Source organism: Apodemus sylvaticus, chromosome 1 (genome assembly GCF_947179515.1).
Source record: "Apodemus sylvaticus chromosome 1, mApoSyl1.1, whole genome shotgun sequence".
NCBI classification, from domain to species: domain Eukaryota; kingdom Metazoa; phylum Chordata; class Mammalia; order Rodentia; family Muridae; genus Apodemus; species Apodemus sylvaticus.
In genome coordinates, this window is record NC_067472.1 from 164,375,578 (window position 1) to 164,393,256 (window position 17,679).

Sequence of the window (17,679 nt, forward strand, 5' to 3'; positions counted from 1 at the left end):
GAAAAATTCTGAAGGGTGTGGTGAAAAATGCCTTCCACAGACTGTTAATAGAACTTCAGAAAAGGGGAGACCACAGGAGAGCGCCTGCACTGCCTCTGAGAATATTTAGTTGTCCTTAAGTATGTACAGCTGCAAATGCTTGTCGGCCACTGCTCCTAGAGGCTGGAAAGGAGGTGAGGAGCACCTTGCCGACAAGCAGAGGAGGAATCTTCCGATAGCAACAGAAAGGCAGGCTGCCTTTGGCCCTGCGGTGACCTGGAAAAGGCACCTGCCAACAGTGAGCATGGATGATTAGCTGAGGGGAAAGACGCCCACCAGCAGCGACTGTGGCTGAGTGGCTGTGGACCCCGGTAGCTGATGGGACTGCAGAGGGGGCCCTGACTTCCTGCTGCTCTTGGGAAATGTCAGAAGCAAGAGGGAGGTGGAAGCAAAAGCTGCTAAGCAAAAAGGTAAGATGGGGCTGACAGTCTGGGGGACTCTCGGCCCGCCTCCATCATAAAAGAGAACAAAATAAGACTGACTGTGGGAGAAGCCCTCTCTGGAGGGGAGGCCAAGTGTGAGAGAACAGTTTTCGGCAGTGTCTTGAAAGGATTCAAAGATCAGAAAAGTTCAGCGTCCACCCAGGGATCTCTTGGAAGAGATCAAGTGTGACAGGATCACCCTGGCCATCTGGATGATGGAAATGGAAGAAGAAAGATGTATAGAAGAGCCTCCTGTCTCTCCTAGGCAGGAGACCAACAAGAATCTCGAGACTGTTAGACATAATAAGAATCAATATTAACTAAAACAGCATGACATCTGGCATAAAAACCGATACCTGGACCACTGACGCAGAATTAAACATTCAGAGACAAAGCCAGGTTCCTACAGCTAACTGGTTCTTAACAAACGCAGGAAGAATACACACTAAAGCAGGAGCATTTGTTCAGCACCAAAAAGACAAACACAGCAAACTCAGCATTATATGTGAAAAGGTAGACATTGATCCTACAGAATGGAATACGGCAGTGCTTCCCAGAGCCTAGGAAAGAGAGGCGGGCGTGAGTTAGACCCTGATGGATGCAGTTGGTTAGGTGCAGTGACTACTGTTCTGCCGCAAGTAGGACAGCTATGGATAATAGATAATAGATATAGTTAATTAGATACTTCAAAATAACTGGTAGAAAAGATTCTGAATGTTTTCAAAACAGAATAGCAAGAAACGACTGAGGTGATGACCATGCGCCGAGCCTGGCCCGATTCTCACACGCTGGCCATGGGTGCTGAAATCCGGCTCTGCACCCCATTACTGTGTCCGACTGCTATATATCAATCAAAGACAAAATGCAGCTGTTAAATATTCCCAAAACTGCACATGGAAGCACATGTCTGTGATCACAGGACTCAGAGGACTGAGGCAGGAGGATTTCAAGTCCCAGGTGAAACCTTGTTTCAAAATCTACAATGGGGACCACGGAGATGGCTCAGTCAGTAAAGTGCCCATGAGGAGCTGAGTTCTGACCCCCACCACTGTAAAAGGCCACGCGTGCAGCACATCTGTAACCACAGAGCCTGAGAGCCACAGGGTAACAATGGGGAATCTCTGAAGTTCATTGGTCAGTCAGTACAGCCAATCGGTGAGCTCTAGGCTCAGGAGAGACTCTGTATCTAAATAAATAAATAAATAAATAAAGTGGAGAGTCATAGAGGAAGACACTTAACATTGACCTCTGGCCTTCACGTGCATTGACATATGAACACACACTGTGCACTATTTTAATCTCTTTATTTTCCAAAGCTGAGGACCAAACCCACGGCCTTGTGCTTACAATGCAAGTACTCTACCACTGAGCTAAATCCCCAACCCCTGTATACTATATGCACACACACACACACAGAGAGAGAGAGAGAGAGAGAGAGAGAGAGAGAGAGAGAGAGAGAGAGAGAGAGAGAGGATGAAGTTAAAGATAATAAAAAAATAAATAAATTTTAAAATATTTCTGGCAATTTTACTCTGGCAGAAACATTTCCAGACTGAACTGGAAAGAAAGTAAGAGGACAAAATGAACCAGGGCTCACATGACCCCCAAACTCTACTGACAGGGAACAGGCTGGCACATTCATTCAGTTGCAAACACATGTTCTCCTTCATGCAAAGGGAAAGGTATCCCAGACGGGTGTGCCAAGGACAGGGGCAGAGGCTGTCCCCAAGCTTTGAGGCTCACTGGAGTTGGTATTGCTGGGTTCCTAGGTGACTGGGGTGGTGGCAGCCCCTGTCTTCTTTCCACGTCTTCCCCCTTTAAGCAGGAGTGTATAACTGCTACTCCATTTTTGCCTCCCTTATCTTTTGGAAGTAGTTTTTCCCCCCAGTTCCATGAGCCCACAGATGGAAGAAAATACCAGTCCCAAGTGTGTCTCATCACACATGATTTAAGTAAAGAGCAAGATTTAGGATTCTTCAACAGGTATGACTGAAGGAGATGTGGGACTGTGCACTGATGCTTCAAGCATTAATACTGTTGAAGAATAGAGGTGAGATGGTTGTATTTTGCATGTAGAACAGACATGAATCTTTGGGAAGTAGTGGATGCAATTTGCAGAACAATGGTTCCCCAAAGCAGCCCAGGAGTCAATCACCAGAACCTATGAATATGCCACCTTAAGAGATAAAGGAGCCATTGCAGGTATAATAAGACATTAACTGGAAATAAAAGAGCATCCTGGGCTATCTGGCTAGGCATGGTATAACCAATCATAAGAGCTCAGGATATAGAAAAATGTCTCACCCAATTCCAAAAAATTGAGTTTCTCTTCCCACTAGGGATGCTGAAAATCTCTACCTGGAAGACATCCTAGAGGTAAATGCCAACACAGAGAACAAACAGTTTCCAGAGAAGAAGCCACACCCAGGGGCACTGCAATGGAATGAATGACCCGCAGAGTAAGCAAAAGCCTCTTCTAAGGTACACTGGGCAGAGGAATTGTAATCGGACGGAAAAGGCTCATTAATCACGTACTACAACTATGCACAGGAGCTGGCTCTAAAGATCAAGAACCATCTAGATAGGCAGGAACCCTGCCCTCATGAAGGTCACAGAGCACCCAAGTTTTCTTAGCAGAGAATGGCAGAGATTCTCGCTTTCCACAGGCAAAAAGGAAAACAGTGGTGGCCCAGCCTTTGTCATTTTAGCCACAACAGCTTAAATAGCTCACCAAATCTCTAAGTAATTAAGTGGAAGTCACATACCTATGGTTTTGCTACAAATCATTATGCGATTTGTTGCGTATCACTAATAATTGTTAGTTATGCACACAGTGAATATCTAAAATCACATCCAGTAATATCGGTTCTGTGATTGTAAATCAACCCTGCTGTTGTGTTGAATATGATATGTTCCCTGTAGACTTGTGTTTTAAACCCATGCTCCCCATCTGCTGGTGTAGTTTGGGGAAGCTATTGAAGCTTTAAGCAGTGGAGTCTAGCTAGAGGAAGACAGTACCAGGTACACCCTTGGTGTCTATTAAACCCCAGTCCTTCCTGGCTCACTCTCTGCTTCCAGGCTGCCATGATGTGAGCGATTCCACCCTCCCTCCCCTGCTATGACAGACAAAAATCTTCTAAAACTGTGAGTCAGGATAAGTTTTTCCTGCCTTAAGTTGTTTGGTTCAGGTATTCGGTCAGATCAATGAAAATTTAACCAGGGCACTTGTCTTCAAAGAAGGGTGAGCTGAAAGAACCTTGTAGGGCGTTCTCATAGGGAGATAGATACCAAGCCACATGCCTTACATATCTGCTCAGTGTACTCCCCTACTTTAACCTTTGCCATGATCCCCACTGCTGTGAGATTAAAGCACAACATCTAACAAGCACACAGCGTCTCACCTACCAGAATGGACACTGCTTAAGCCATCAGAGTACTCAAACCCATGAACCCGTGCCGCCTGTAAAATAGCGCCTCTGACAACTGGTCCAAGATAAATAAGCAGTGCCTACTCCTTCCGACTCTCACCACCGTCCAGCTATTCTGCACCTCTATCTGTTGGCTTCTGTTAAAGATCTTTCTACATGTAACTAACTGTCTGCAGTGTCTGAGTGTCTTCCATCTCTTCCTACCCCAGGCCTTCCTTTCAGATTTCAAGTCCCTGCTGACCTGCCAATCTTTCCAGGTAGCCTTTCTCTGGTGACCCCTGTCTCTCACCCAAACCGAGTCGGCATTCTCTGCATTACCCTTGATCGGCAATCCCTTTCATGGATAAGTAAAGCCACTTTGATTCAACAACAATTTGGGGAATTGGCTGATTTCCACATTATATTTTAGGGCAGGGCATGCCCTAAACCCTATAACCCCTACCCTATAACCCCTCTCAGAGGTCAGTTTCTTTGTACCCTGCCCCGAACCACTCCATTAAAGCCAGCTAACCCCACACCCAAACTCTCTGGGGCCAAATAAGCTTCAGAATTCAGGACGTATCCCAAGTTGAAAAGGAAATATGGCCTACATGGTATGTTTTATGTAACACTCTCGGCAAAGTTAGTGGCCTGTAATCAAATTCTATGGTGTTTCTGATGTGGGGGGAAAATGTGCTCTTTTCTCCTAATTGAAACAATGATTTAAATTGTTTAGGGCAATGTATCTTCTTTACGCTAGTCATTCTATATAGTACACAGAAGAATTCTAAAACAATGACAGTGTTCACTAAACGAGAACTATGCATCAGGCATTGTTACAGAGGCCCCACTAGAGAGGTACTGCAGAGATCTGTCACTTAGATGAGGATACCAAGTCACAGAGAAGCTAAGTCCCACAAGCCATAGTGTCAAAAATGGAAAGCAATTCCAATCAGTGGGGCTCCAGAGCCCAAGCTCCGAAGCACTTCTATCTTGGCTTTAGAAAGGCTTGTTAGATGGTGTGTAGTCACGTGTATAGTTGGGCAGAGCTGAGGAAGCTGTGCCCTAAGAGAAGGTAGCCGTGAGCACGCTCTTCCCACAGATAAGACAGAGATGTAGAAACATCGAAGATAGAAGCAATCGTGAGATAAATGATCTGCAAGCCAGGTGTGGCTGGGCAGCAGCTCTCAGAAGTTCTGCAACTTAGTTCCACCACCACGGGTCCCCACCAAAGTCTTTGGGTGAGCATTTCACTGTCAGAACAAGCATCTTTCCAGCACCCCTCCACATGTCTCTGCTTGCTCTCAGAGCACTCCCTGCTTGTCACACACTTCAGGAGACCAACCCAAGGAAAGCAGCAGAGATGATCCCCAAACCAGGAGGGATCCCCCAGACTGACTCCTCCTCTCCTACCACCCTCACACACACACACACACACACACACACACACACACACACACAAAACAGACATATGTTTTTACCTTGAAATAGAAATGCTTTACTGGCATTGTGTAGTCCAGCCACCTGAGTGACTCCCAGGGTGGTGTTCACAAGGTCAAGTTCTGTGATGATGTCCATCTGTAGGTCAGGGTCCATCCCAAAGCCCAGCACTAGGGAGAAACAGATCATGTTGGTTTAGCAGGCAGCAGTACATATAGAGCAGGTTACAGAGGAGGAGGTGGAGCAGGCCTCAGCAAAGGCAGTTAGGAGTGCTAGGGAGTTGTGCTGGGAAAATCAGGAAAGCAACTCTACCCTATAACCCCTCTCAGAGGTCAGTTTCTTTGTACCCTGCCCCGAACCACTCCATTAAAGCCGGCTAACCCCACACCCAAACTCTCTGGGGCCAAATAAGCTTCAGAATTCAGGACGTATCCCAAGTTGAAAAGGAAATATGGCCTACATGGTATGTTTTATGTAACACTCTCGGCAAAGTTAGTGGCCTGTAATCAAATTCTAGGGTGTTTCTGATGTGGGGGGAAAATGTGCTCTTTTCTCCTAATTGAAACAATGATTTAAATAGCCCCAAATCCCTTCAGGTCACATTTTGTCACCAGATGAATTCACCTCAGGACAGTTTTGCTATCTGGTGAGTTATGAAGAAATTTTGGATCTCTAGACTTTGGTGTGTGAGTATGGGGATTGTGGGTGCGGGACTGTGGTGCTGGTCTACCTGCCTCAGACACAGTCACAACAACAAACCCTGCAGTGACTCCATCACCCAGAGACCACCACCTGTAATGCACAGGAAAGAAGCAGGGAGAGGCCTGCTACTCGCCCCTCCTGGAAAACTGGGACAGGTTCAGATTAACCAGTACATATGTCCCTCCAAAGGATTCCTGAATAGAAAGCAGATGCCCTGACCCTCTTTCTAGGGAAGAAATGTGGCTGAATCCCCTGTCTGGGAACCATAGATCCCTGAGGGTGTCTCTTACCCAGAGAGTGTTCTGTGGAATGACACATTCAGGACTGCAAAGTGATTTCCAATTACATGTATTAATAAGGCTACAGATCACTCTGTGGGACTTTGTTGGAAGTCATTCATGAAGGCTCTGCTTAGCACCACTTAGCATCTCAATAGTGGGTTCTGATTGCTCCGCTGGAAATGTTTTCATCAACAACAGCTGTCAACTTCCCCCGGATGGCAATGCAGTCACCCAGGAGCCCAGGCGGGATTCAGAGAGCAGGCACCCAATTTGTCCCACTGAGTCTCAGTGAATATTCATCAGGACTTCCTAGGCCCCCAGGGCCTCACCTTCCCTCCTCCTACCCCTGCTGCCTATATAGATTAGGGGAAGGAGATTCACCCTTCCCTTCCCCTTTTCCTATTAGGAAACAAAACTGCAGCCATATCAGAAGACTGATGTGATAGCTTGTATATGCTTGGCCTAAGTAGTGGCCCTATCGGGAAGTGTGGCCTTGTTAGAGTAGGTGTGTCACTGTGGGCATGGACTTAAGACCCTCACCCTAACTACCTGGAAGTCAGTTTTCCACTAGCAGCCTTCAGATGAAGATGTAGAACTCTTAGTTCAGTCTGCACCATGCCTGCCTGGATGCTGCCATGCTCCCTCCTTGATGATAATGGACTGAACTTCTGAACGAGTAAGCCAACCCCAAATATATGTTGTCCTTTATAAGACTTGCCTTGGTCATGGTGTCTGTTCACAGCAGTAAAACCCCAACTAAGACAGCTGGTTAGAAGTGGTGTTTCAGAGTTGAAACCAACCATGCTAAGGCAGAAACTAGGTTATGTGGAAGGGATGGTGCATTTAATTGCCTTCTTGGTTTTTGTCAGGCCCTGTCTAACACATACACACACACACACACACACACACACACACACACACACATACACACATCTTCTGAGCTGAGCTGAGCTGAACGTGAAAATTTTCTCCTTGAAATGAAGCCAGTTACCTGATGACCCAAAGACAGTTCTCACATCCACTGTTTGAATTCATTTGTCAGCACTTGGGGCATGAGGTCCCATGCACCGAATACTAGGTACCGTGTATGTTTGGGCCCCAAGGACATTCTCATGACATTTTCATTCCTCAGAGAGAAGAAACTAAGAGGATAGTTTGGCAATAAATACCAAAAAGTATCAGGATAGAAAAAAGTCTTAGAGGGGGTAGGGAGCCTGACTAGGTTGTTTTGGGGCTAAAAACAATCAAGATGAACAGGGCCAGGCCTGAGGAAAAGCATGTCCACATACAGATGCTGTGGGTGCAAACCAGGACCATCATGGAGTGTTCTAGAAAAAGAAGAGAGATGGATGGACTGGCCTGTCGCAGAAAGGGTTTGGGACTGGGAAGAGTTCAAAGGCAGGTGGTCTATTCCTTTCCACTGATGTAGTTAAATAGTATTCAGACTCCGCCATTAAGGGAAGTCGAGGCAGAAACCATGGAGGAACCTGTTTGCTGGCTCGCTGGCTGGCGACCTGGCAGACTCATGAATAGCTAGCTTTCTGAAACAGCCCAGGACCACCTGCCCAGAGAGCAGTGCTACCCAGCGTGGGCTGGGTCCTCCTAAATCAATTAACAATCATGACCATCCTTCACAGAAAGGCCCACAGAGCAACCAGATAAAGAAAATTACTCAGTACATCTCTGTCGTCAAGGTCTGTGAGCTGGCTCAGAGCAGGAAGGCACATTGCCAACAAGCCCAACCACCTGGGTCTGGTCCTCCTCACCCACATGGTAGAAAGAGAGAAACAACTCCCCCACGCTGTCCTCTGACTTCCAACCTTATGCCATAACCAGCATCTCCCTATAACCTTGCCCCACATACACGACTATTTGAAAAAATAAATAAAGACTCCCTTTGCAGATGACTCTCTTCTCCATAGACAGTGCTAACTGGAGACTATAGGGGCCAGGTTAAAAAAAAAGGCCTTAGGAGCAGTGACAAGGACCTTGGCTATTATTCTGTTTCTAATTGGTGAGCGATCATTGGATGGCTATGAAGTTTGTGCTCAAGGAAAGAACAGCTATATATACTCTAGTTTATATTTCAAATATTGTCTATCTTTAAGCATCCACCTATGTGCTATTGCTCACACTACATAGCAACTCTGTTCACAGAGCCCTCTCTGAGCGATGTAAAGTGAGGCAAGATACCCTTCTGGAATGCTAGGGTGGTAAGGGGGGAATGGGGGGAAAAGCGCCCTCATAGAAGCTGGGGGAGGGGGATGTGACAGGGGGTTTGTAGAAGGGAAACCAGGAAAGGTGGTAACATTTGAAATGTAAACAAAATATCCAATTTTTTTTAAAAAGTAGTTTAATACATGGTTATCAACAGAACTAATAAAAGATCATGTTGTGTGATTTAAGACAAAAAAAAAACAAAAACAAACAAAAAAAAACAAAAAACAAAAACCTTCTGTCTTCCCGAGTCACAGCCCCATGAGTCTGCTGTCTGGACTTGTGAGTTTAGATGCCAGCAGTTCTGTGATCACCTTGAGCAGACAGGAAAGGAACTAATATTTCAATTTGATCTATACTGTTCTGATCCTATACTGCACAAATTAAATCAAAGGACATCTCAAAGGGCCTGCAAACTGGTCTTTCTCTGGCCAGGAACTTGGTCAATGACTGGCACCTGTGCTCTTAGCCAGACATGAAGAGACAGAGAAGCATCCCTCTTGCCCCTTCAGCCTCCCACAGGACCTGGGATTTGACAGGCTCTTAATTCAGAATGGTGTTATTTGCATAATGTGGGGTGATATGGTACTCACTGTGGTAGAGATGGCCTCAGAGCAATAAGACAGGCCATGAGAAGACAAAGGTCAGGTGAGCCAAGAAAAATGGAGTACAGTTATCCTAGCTGGGGCCACTATTGCCGTGATAAAAACACTTACCAAAACTAACTTGAGGAGAAAAGGGTTTATTTGGCTTACACTTCATTGAAGCAAGTCACAGCAGGAACCTGGAGGCAAGAACTGATACAAAGGCCCACAGAGGGGTGCTCCTTACTGGCTTGCTCCTTGTGGCTTGTTCAGCGTGCTGTCTTCACCCACAATGTGACGGACCCTCCCCCATCCATCACTAAGAAACCGTCCTACAGGCTTGTATGCCCACAGCCTGATCTTATGGAAGCATTTTCTCAACTGAGGTTCCCTCTTTTCAAATGACTACACATTGTGTCAGTTGACATAACTAGCCAGCACAATGGGTGCCTGAACTATTGGCCTCAAATCTTTACCCATCTCACACCCACCCTCTGTGTTGCATGCCTTCACAGTTCTTTCTACTAGAGTGAATGAAGGTCCCTCTTCCTCTGTCCTGAACTCAGCTAAACCCCCTATTTTGGCTACTGGGGCCTCGGTGGTACTGCTTACAAAAGCAGAGGCTTAAATGTGCTCACATGGTGGGACTCCAGCACCATGATGAGATCATCGTTCTGGGAATGGACCCCTGGTCCATGAAGACAGTGTACACACAGATCAGACAACTCGCCTGAATGTGAAGTGACGGCCAACTGAACCCTGCCTGGATAAGACAACACCAGACCAAGCTACATGCATCTGAACACAATAACTGTTACTTTAAGTCGTGATGCGAGGTAGCTTGCTGTGCAACAGACAATCAGTGCAGAAACTATCTTAGCACCCACTAAGATGTCCAATTTAAAAATACACAACTCTCAGCCTAGGGGGTGTGCAATACAATAATATAGTAAACCTAACAGACCCTGTGGACCCGATAAAATACCATAATAATGTCTTCAGGTCCCTATCCACAAATGAGAATGCAGTCTCCTCAATCCAGGACATATTATGGAAACACAAATCCTCCATCATTGAGAAGTATTGCTCCTGAGAACCTCAGTTTCCTCGTCCATAGGAAGGACAGCGTTACCTCCCTGACACCTGAGGTCTGGGAGATGAGCTCACAAACAGGCTCAGGCTACATACAGTAGATACTCAGCTGAGGTTTCATTCGCATGTGTCTCTTAACTAACTCTCCAGCCTTGATCCTCAGAAGTTAAAGAAGACGCTCGGGTGGCTCTCCTCGCTGCTGTGACTGTTCTGCTCTTTATATGAAGACTCGCCATACAAACAGAAAAAAGAAACCAATTAGGCTTCCAGATGCAGTTTTGTTCTCTCCCTTTAATTAGTCCCTTTCAGGACGATGCCCGATACTGATAGAATAACACATTGTGCATGGCATAGGGAATCAGGAAACCCATTAATAAGGAGCCATCTACGTGACCCCTCCTGAACCTTGCATCATGTGAGACGCTGGCTCCATCAAACATGTTTTATTTCCAAGCTTCTGTCTCCTGGCCTTGCAGCCAGCTCCTGCCATTTCCTAGGAAACTCTATTAAAGTTCTCTACTTTTGACATAACAGCTCTACAAATGGCTACAAGTGGGCATTAGAATTAAGCAGAATAAAAAGCTCCCGGGGAGAGGATATTTTCAGAGCCTGGAAAGCAGCAGTGAACATGACAGAGGCACTTGAGGTCTGATCTGGTATTCAGAACTCACTTTAGCTGGGATACCTGCTGTTGCCCATGCTGCTGCCAGCTGATCCTCAACCCTGGCCCAGAAGAGATCCAGCAGCCCAAAGCCCTTCAGTTTACCTTTGCCCTGACTCACTTCAGATCTAATCTGCCTCATGGATGCAGAACAGGAGTGTATGGCCACTTAACCTCTTCTTAATACCTTGAGAAGTGATGTTCTTGAAGAATATACTTGATGCTCCTACAAGTTGGCACATGCTTGATTGGGTTGGGGTGGGAAAGGCCATGCTGAACTACCTGGAAATTGCTTCAAATAGGAAAATCTCTCCGTTCCAGCTGCTTGCAGCAGGAAGCACTCAGTGGGTACCTGGGGGTGTTGATATTTTGGGTACACCCTTCCTCTCTACCCTGGTGACAACCTCCCTCCCCCAAAAAACTTAGAAAGCAGGGAAGGCTTAAGCACTGAGCTCATACTCCTGGCATTTCCAAACTACAGGAGAAAACTTGTGGATAAAAGACGCTCTTACAGATATTACTCCGCCCATCCATCTACTCCGACGTACCTGGAGAGAGAAGCCCAGAATGGAAGAAGAGCACACACGCCCCTGTGTCACCCATCCACACACCCCCATCACCACTCTCTGCTCCAGAGGTTCTCTGAGACGGAGTGATATGAACAGCCTCCTCATAACACCTGCCTTTTGAGGGTTGCGTGTGAAGCTTCCTCTGCACTGCAGTCTTGCTTTAATTAAAATGTGCCTGATAGCATCTATTCATTTCCATTAAAAGCTGGTGATATCTGAGCAGCTAAGTGGGCCACATGTTCACTTCATCCAAGACTGGTAATGTCCCAGACAACAATTGTCTCACTTGACAAACTAACTCTCCAAGCAGCTGTTTGGATCCTGATACAGTAATCACCGGTAGGCCTAAAGATGGATGTGGAGGATGGGGGTGGGACTTCCTGGGCAAAGCCAAAGGGGCTGCTTCCAGAAACCCAACACAATGCTCCCTCTGGCTATGGGAAACTGCAAGCCTACGAGGCATAATTTCTTCCATTTCTTTAATTCTTCCAACAATTAATGTATGAAAAATATGCAGCCCCAGCCTCAGGCAATCAAGTAATTGCTACCAGGAAGCACAAGGGTTGGCCTTGCACCCTGCTTGGGGACAGGCTGGAGAGCTGGTACATCTTAGATCCATTCTATCTTTGTCCAGTGGTTTTTTTTGGGGGGGGGGGGACGGGGGGGGGCTGACTGCATTCCACTTTATTCCTCCAAAGCCCTCAAGACACAACTCACACAACTCACTGCCTGGGCAAAGCCTTACAGGTGACCAGCCTTCTCTCTCCACCAGGTAACCAGACCTCCTCCCCTGACACCAACTTCTCACAGCCTGCCTCTCCTCCCACACCACAGCAGGGTGTAGCAAGAATGCTTCCTGGGTTCTACCAAGATTCTCAGCAAAGCTGTAAGTTCTCAAGTCAGCTCTCTCTCTCTCTCTCTCTCTCTCTCTCTCTCTCTCTCTCTCTCTCTCTCTCTCTCTCTCTCTCTCTCCTGTGTGTGTGTGTGTGTGTGTGTGTGTGTGTGTGTGTGTGTGTTTAGCACCTAATAAGTCACCCACTATTAATTCGAGATTTAAAGGGGGCTGGGGTTGTAGGGATGGGAAAAAACATCACATGAGAATCATCGGAATCGGAGGTGCAGTGGAAACTCAGCCTGCTGCTGCTACATGAGCACAGTTTTTGGCAACTTTTCAAAGGAGTAATGAAAACAAAGGATGCAAGCACTCGGGTCATAATATGGGATGATATGGAATGGCAGCAGGCTGCTTCTTCACCATCTGTCCCCTCCCTGTCTTCCCTTCCTCAGGAGCATGTCCCCAGCTACAGTCTCCTCCTCCCCAGGGGTAGCCCGGCATTAGTAGGCCCCATCCTCATCTTCCTGGAGCCAGTTCTAGTTGCAAGAAGCAACTGTAGTAAGTGCCACTCAGCCTTGGGTCTATTGACTGCCCCGCCGGAGTTCCGGAAAGACACTGAGGTTCTTTTGTCCCTAGAGAAATGTTTCCCTGCCTCTCTAGGATTAAGCAAAGGAACACACCCTAGTCCACGTCCCCAGACCCCTAAATGCCAAAGAGGGGAGCCGGGGTGCAAGGGGAGGGAACTTTTTAAGTCAACTAAAGAGGGGGTGTGTTCCTCAGTCCTCAAAAGATAAACCAGCTGTTTGGCTTGGGAAGGAGACTAGACCTCTCTCTAGAGGGGCACAGGCAATAGCTATGCATCCATTCTAGGGATCTCGGAAGTCTGTGGGCAATGAGTCTGATGTCTGGCTACCAAGAACTATCTCTTCCTCTCTAAGCCTTGTTGGTCCACTTCCTACCCCTCCTAACCCCGCCCCTGCCTCCTGACAGCTACCACAAGCTTGGCGAAGTAAGCTACATTCTGGAACCCCAGGGACCTGGAGTCAGGGAACCCCGTGGAAGAACAGGGGAGTTTGCCTCAGAGTCCTCACAACCACACCTCCAGCTGACAGATTCTAGTAGGGACTTGGTCATCAGGCCAGTTACTTTGGCCCCGGGTCTTGACCCCGCAGTCTTTGATGATAACAGGAGAAACACGGTTTAAAGGTTGAAAAAATCTTCCGTCGTTTCCACTGGTCCAATTTACCTCCTAATAATTGTTCGCCCAGTTGTTTGGGCGGGATGCTGATAAAGGAGACCACTCTTGGAGTTCCCCTCAGGGAACCTTGTGGGAGCCACAGAAGAGCTCGCAGGTCCCCGCTTCCCTCGCAGCCCTCTCCCATGCGGCGTCTGGATCCCCCGACCCTGGCCGCGCCTGCTTGCCGCACGCGCTCCCTCTGCGGGTGGAACTCCCGTGGCTCAGGGACACCCTTGGCCATCGCACCCTGCAAGTTCAAGGATGTAGGTAGGGATCTCTGGCCGCGCTGCAGCGGGTTCTGACTCCCCAGAACCAGGAAGCTGTTTGCTAGCCACACAAGGGTGCGACCACTCGGCCGCACCCCGCACACTGAATGCCCGCAGCTTCGTCCCCGGGGAAGAGGACGCCCGCCGGGGCATCTTTTCTAGCGCTGGTACCCCGAGCTGTGCTGGGCGATCAAAGACCCAAGCACTCTCCTGCCCTCCTCTAGCCGGTCAGGGCTAGGTTCCGCGTCTCTCCTAGCTAGAGTAAACCCGGGTTACAGCAGCCGGGAACAGCACTATCATCACCACCACCTTCCCCCATATCCCTTTAAACGCCCAGCCTTGCTTACCTGTCCTGGCGGTGCACACACAGAACCACAAAACTAAAATCACATCCATCGGCATCGCTCCGGAGGAGCCCTGCCAAGCAGGGCGCACCGACGCCAGCGAGAAACCAGTGCTTCCGAAAGCCGCCGCTCAGTGGGCTCGAAGCCGCCAAACTTACTAGCGGGCGGCAGGGGAGGTGGCTTGGCGGCGCCGGGTGCTGCGCTCGGGGATCGCGCCCAGTAAGGCAACCCCGGCTGCCCCGCCCCCAGCCCACCCCCCACCGCGGGTGGCAGTGGCACGGGGCTGGGGCCCTGAACCCGCGCTGCGGCTGCGCTCCCCCTAAACTAGGACGGGAGCGCGGGGCTCCACCACTCCCGCAGGTTGCCCTGGGTGCCTGTGCGGATCCCGCTCGCCTCCTGGGCTCCCGAGCTACAAGGATCCTGGCTATCCGTGCCTCACGGCTTCACGCCACCGCCTCTGCCACTGCGCCGCGCTGCGGGCTGCCCAAGTTGCAACAGTTCATCCCGGCCGGGTCCGAAGCCGCCCAGACTGCGTGCGTGGATTTTATTCCCCAGGGGAACCAGACCTAGGCGATGTCATTAAGTGTTCCCAGCCCCTCCTTGGGAAACAACTACCGCAGATTCGCTCCAGCAAGTGGGTGGGGAGAGGCGGGTGGGGGGGGGGGGGGGAGGGGGGAGGGACACAGGTGATGCCTGAGTCCCCAACCACCACCTGTACTTGCTGTCTACTCCCAACTCTTGTGACTGGATGCTAGCTTTTAGAAGTGCCGATGGAAGGGGTTGAGGTGGAAGTCTCTGAGCTTAGAGCAATGTATGGCTGGAATTTAAGAAGTGCTTGCAAGCTTCTTTCTACAGGCCAAATGCTGCCACATAGGGGAAGTTCTAAACCATTTTTTCATCTCTTGTGTGACTTTCTGGATGGTTTTCTCCAAAATCCACTCTCTGGGCCTCTGTCTCTTCTTTCTTTGGGTACCCTACAGGAACACCATTCTGTAGAAGAGAAAAGCTGGGCTTTGCTGGCGACCAGTGGACAAGCAGAGGAGTCTCTCCTGTCTAGAGTACCCTCTGTCCCTGTGGGCCTCAATCTATCTAGGGGTGATGCAGTCGCAGAACCTGAAAGGTTAGTACCTCCAGCTTACATGGTCATGTCATGTGACTGAAAGCCTTCTGCACCAGCTTGTCCTGTGCCTCTAACTATGGCTCCAGCTTCCCCCAACAGCCAATACTACTCTGAGATACTTAAGTTCAACGAAAGAGCCCTGCTTCCTTTCCAGGGTTTCTCTCTGACATTTGCACACCCTCCGTGTTCCCAGACCCTTAACTTCACATACCTTTGACCCCAGGACACACAGCTTATGAAGAGGAAAGGTACCTACATGTTCCTCTGACCTTTGACCTCTTTTTTCAGGACATTCTGTATACCTCCCCCCCCCCTTGTCCATTTACTTCCCCAGCAGAAGAAAGAAACCCTGAAAGTTAAGTCAGCTTGAGAAGGGCCCGCTGCAATGCAGTTGAACTGGGCTGTTACACAGTGGATGTCAAGACTCAACTCTTTTAAGTGTGTGCGTGTGCGCGCGCGCGCGCACACACACACCCATACACAAGGTAATACAGAAGAGGATGTTAGATGCCCTGCTGCTAGAATTACAGGCTATTGTGACATGTGTCCTAGATCTTTGTGTCAACTGAACCATATCTCCACTCCCAAATATTTTATTTGTTTTGTATCTGAAGATAACCTTGAACCTTGATCCTCCTGTCCCATCACCTCCTAAGTGCTAGGAGGGTTCTAGGTCTGGGCCACCACACCTGGTGCTAGGGGGTAGTACCCACAGCCTTGTGCATCCCGGCCAAGCACTCCACCAACTAAACTGTCTCCACAGCCCTTTACTCTCCAACATTCTCAAATGTCAACCTGGCCCCAAAGCAGACCCTTACCCCTGGGTCTTCATTACAGAGTTGGGGCATTCCCTTCCTCCTGTTGCACTTAATGCCAACATTAACACACACACACACACACACACACACACACACATACACACACACACACACACACACACACTTTGCAGAAAATTTGAGTTCCTGTGTTTCACTGGGCCTCCTAAGTAAGGGCACCAGATGCCAAGCTATATTGTGGGAACCATGCCCCACCCCAAACTCTCCCTCAGTATAAATACTCTTCTGTAGCCTTTAGGGGCTCTGTAGTGCTTTTCTCTATTCCCCTTTTCTTGATCTCAGAAGTCCCAGAGGCCATAAGAAGCACAGTGGTCCCAGCAAGGGACTTGTATCTTTTGAACCCTAATCTTCAAGACTGTGTAGCTGGTCCTGTGGGATGCAGGTTTCAGTGTGCTCCATTTAAAAAATTAAGTGAGACATATGTTCTGTCATAGCTCTGCAGCCTCGCATCCATTAGCAGCAACAAGAGTTGATCCCAGCAAACTCATAAATCATCCCTAGATAACTAAGTACCTCAATCTCCTCAGGTAAGTGGAGTGGAGTGGGGGTGGGGTACACCTGTTGGTCCAACAGAGAATAGGCCCAGTGAATTTCTATTGTGCAGTGGAGGGTCCGAGTGGCCATGCACATGCCCTGGCGGAAGGTTGCCACATAATGGTGCTCCTGACAATAACAAGGCTTGTACCCTGAACCCACCCAGGTCTATCTTAAATCTCCTGGAGATAAAATACCACAAAAAAGTAGGTGCTTGGTGGCTGGAGACATGGGCTTTCCAATGATTAAACTTCCTGTGAATCCCCCATAAGTAATGGCTGCATAAGTAATACTAAGAACTTCACTTACATCGATTTAGACTTAGACTCTTTCTTTGGTCCGTCTACACCCTCCTTGCTTGGGATAGATGTCTCTTGCACTCCTCACTCGGGATAAATAGATGTCTCTTTCACATCTCCTAAGGAAAGTCAGTAATCAGCATGGCATATATTCCATTTCTGTGAAATCTCAAAAAAAAAAACAAATTTATAGGAACAGGAAAATGATGAGAAGGTGTCTCTAGATGAGGAGTGAGAAGGATCTGGAGACCGATGACTAAAGAATGTAGGGTTTGCTTTTGGGGCCATAAAACCTTCTAAGGTTGGTGGGTGTGTGACTCTCATAGATATCACAGTATAACTAATAACCATTGAATTGTGTTCTTTGGTAAATCATGTGGTATGTGAATTATATGCTTTGGAAAATTCCTTGATGACCAGGTAGGATTTTGGTTTCTGATTTCTCCGTTTGCCCAAACTTGTTTCCTGACCGTTTCTAAGAGAAAGCACTAGCCTTCACTACATGACCCCATCAAATAACCCACGGCTACCCTCACCTACCCTATGCCTACGTTTAAACCATAAAACCTTCCCAGAATCTGTGAGGAAAGGTAGTTTTCTCAGCAGTCCCGGGGCTCCCAAGCCTCCATCCATCCATATCTCTTTCTGGCTGTCCTCACTGCCTCCATGCTTGCCCTTACAAGTCAGTCACCCCATAAAGGCCACAGTCTGCATCCCAAACTGTATGAAATTCTATTGCTGTTATGAAGACTCCACAGGCTTTAGTTGCATGGCACAAAGAAATCAGGCTGGAA

The 17,679-nt window shown here is 48.2% G+C and overlaps 1 protein-coding gene across 1 annotated transcript in view; it reads right to left on the bottom strand.

Annotated features, from left to right (window-relative positions):
- Window positions 1–14,214, bottom strand: part of Nell1 (neural EGFL like 1) — a 937,387-nt gene extending 923,173 nt beyond the window's left edge. Inside the window, exons 1-2 of the mRNA XM_052161842.1 lie at window positions 14,100–14,214; window positions 5,350–5,478 (exon numbers count right to left, since the gene is read on the bottom strand). Of these exons, the coding sequence (XP_052017802.1) occupies window positions 5,350–5,478; window positions 14,100–14,154 (184 nt within the window). The 5' untranslated portion in view covers window positions 14,155–14,214. The remainder of the gene's footprint in view (window positions 1–5,349; window positions 5,479–14,099) is intronic.
- Window positions 14,215–17,679: the final 3,465 nt, after the last annotated feature.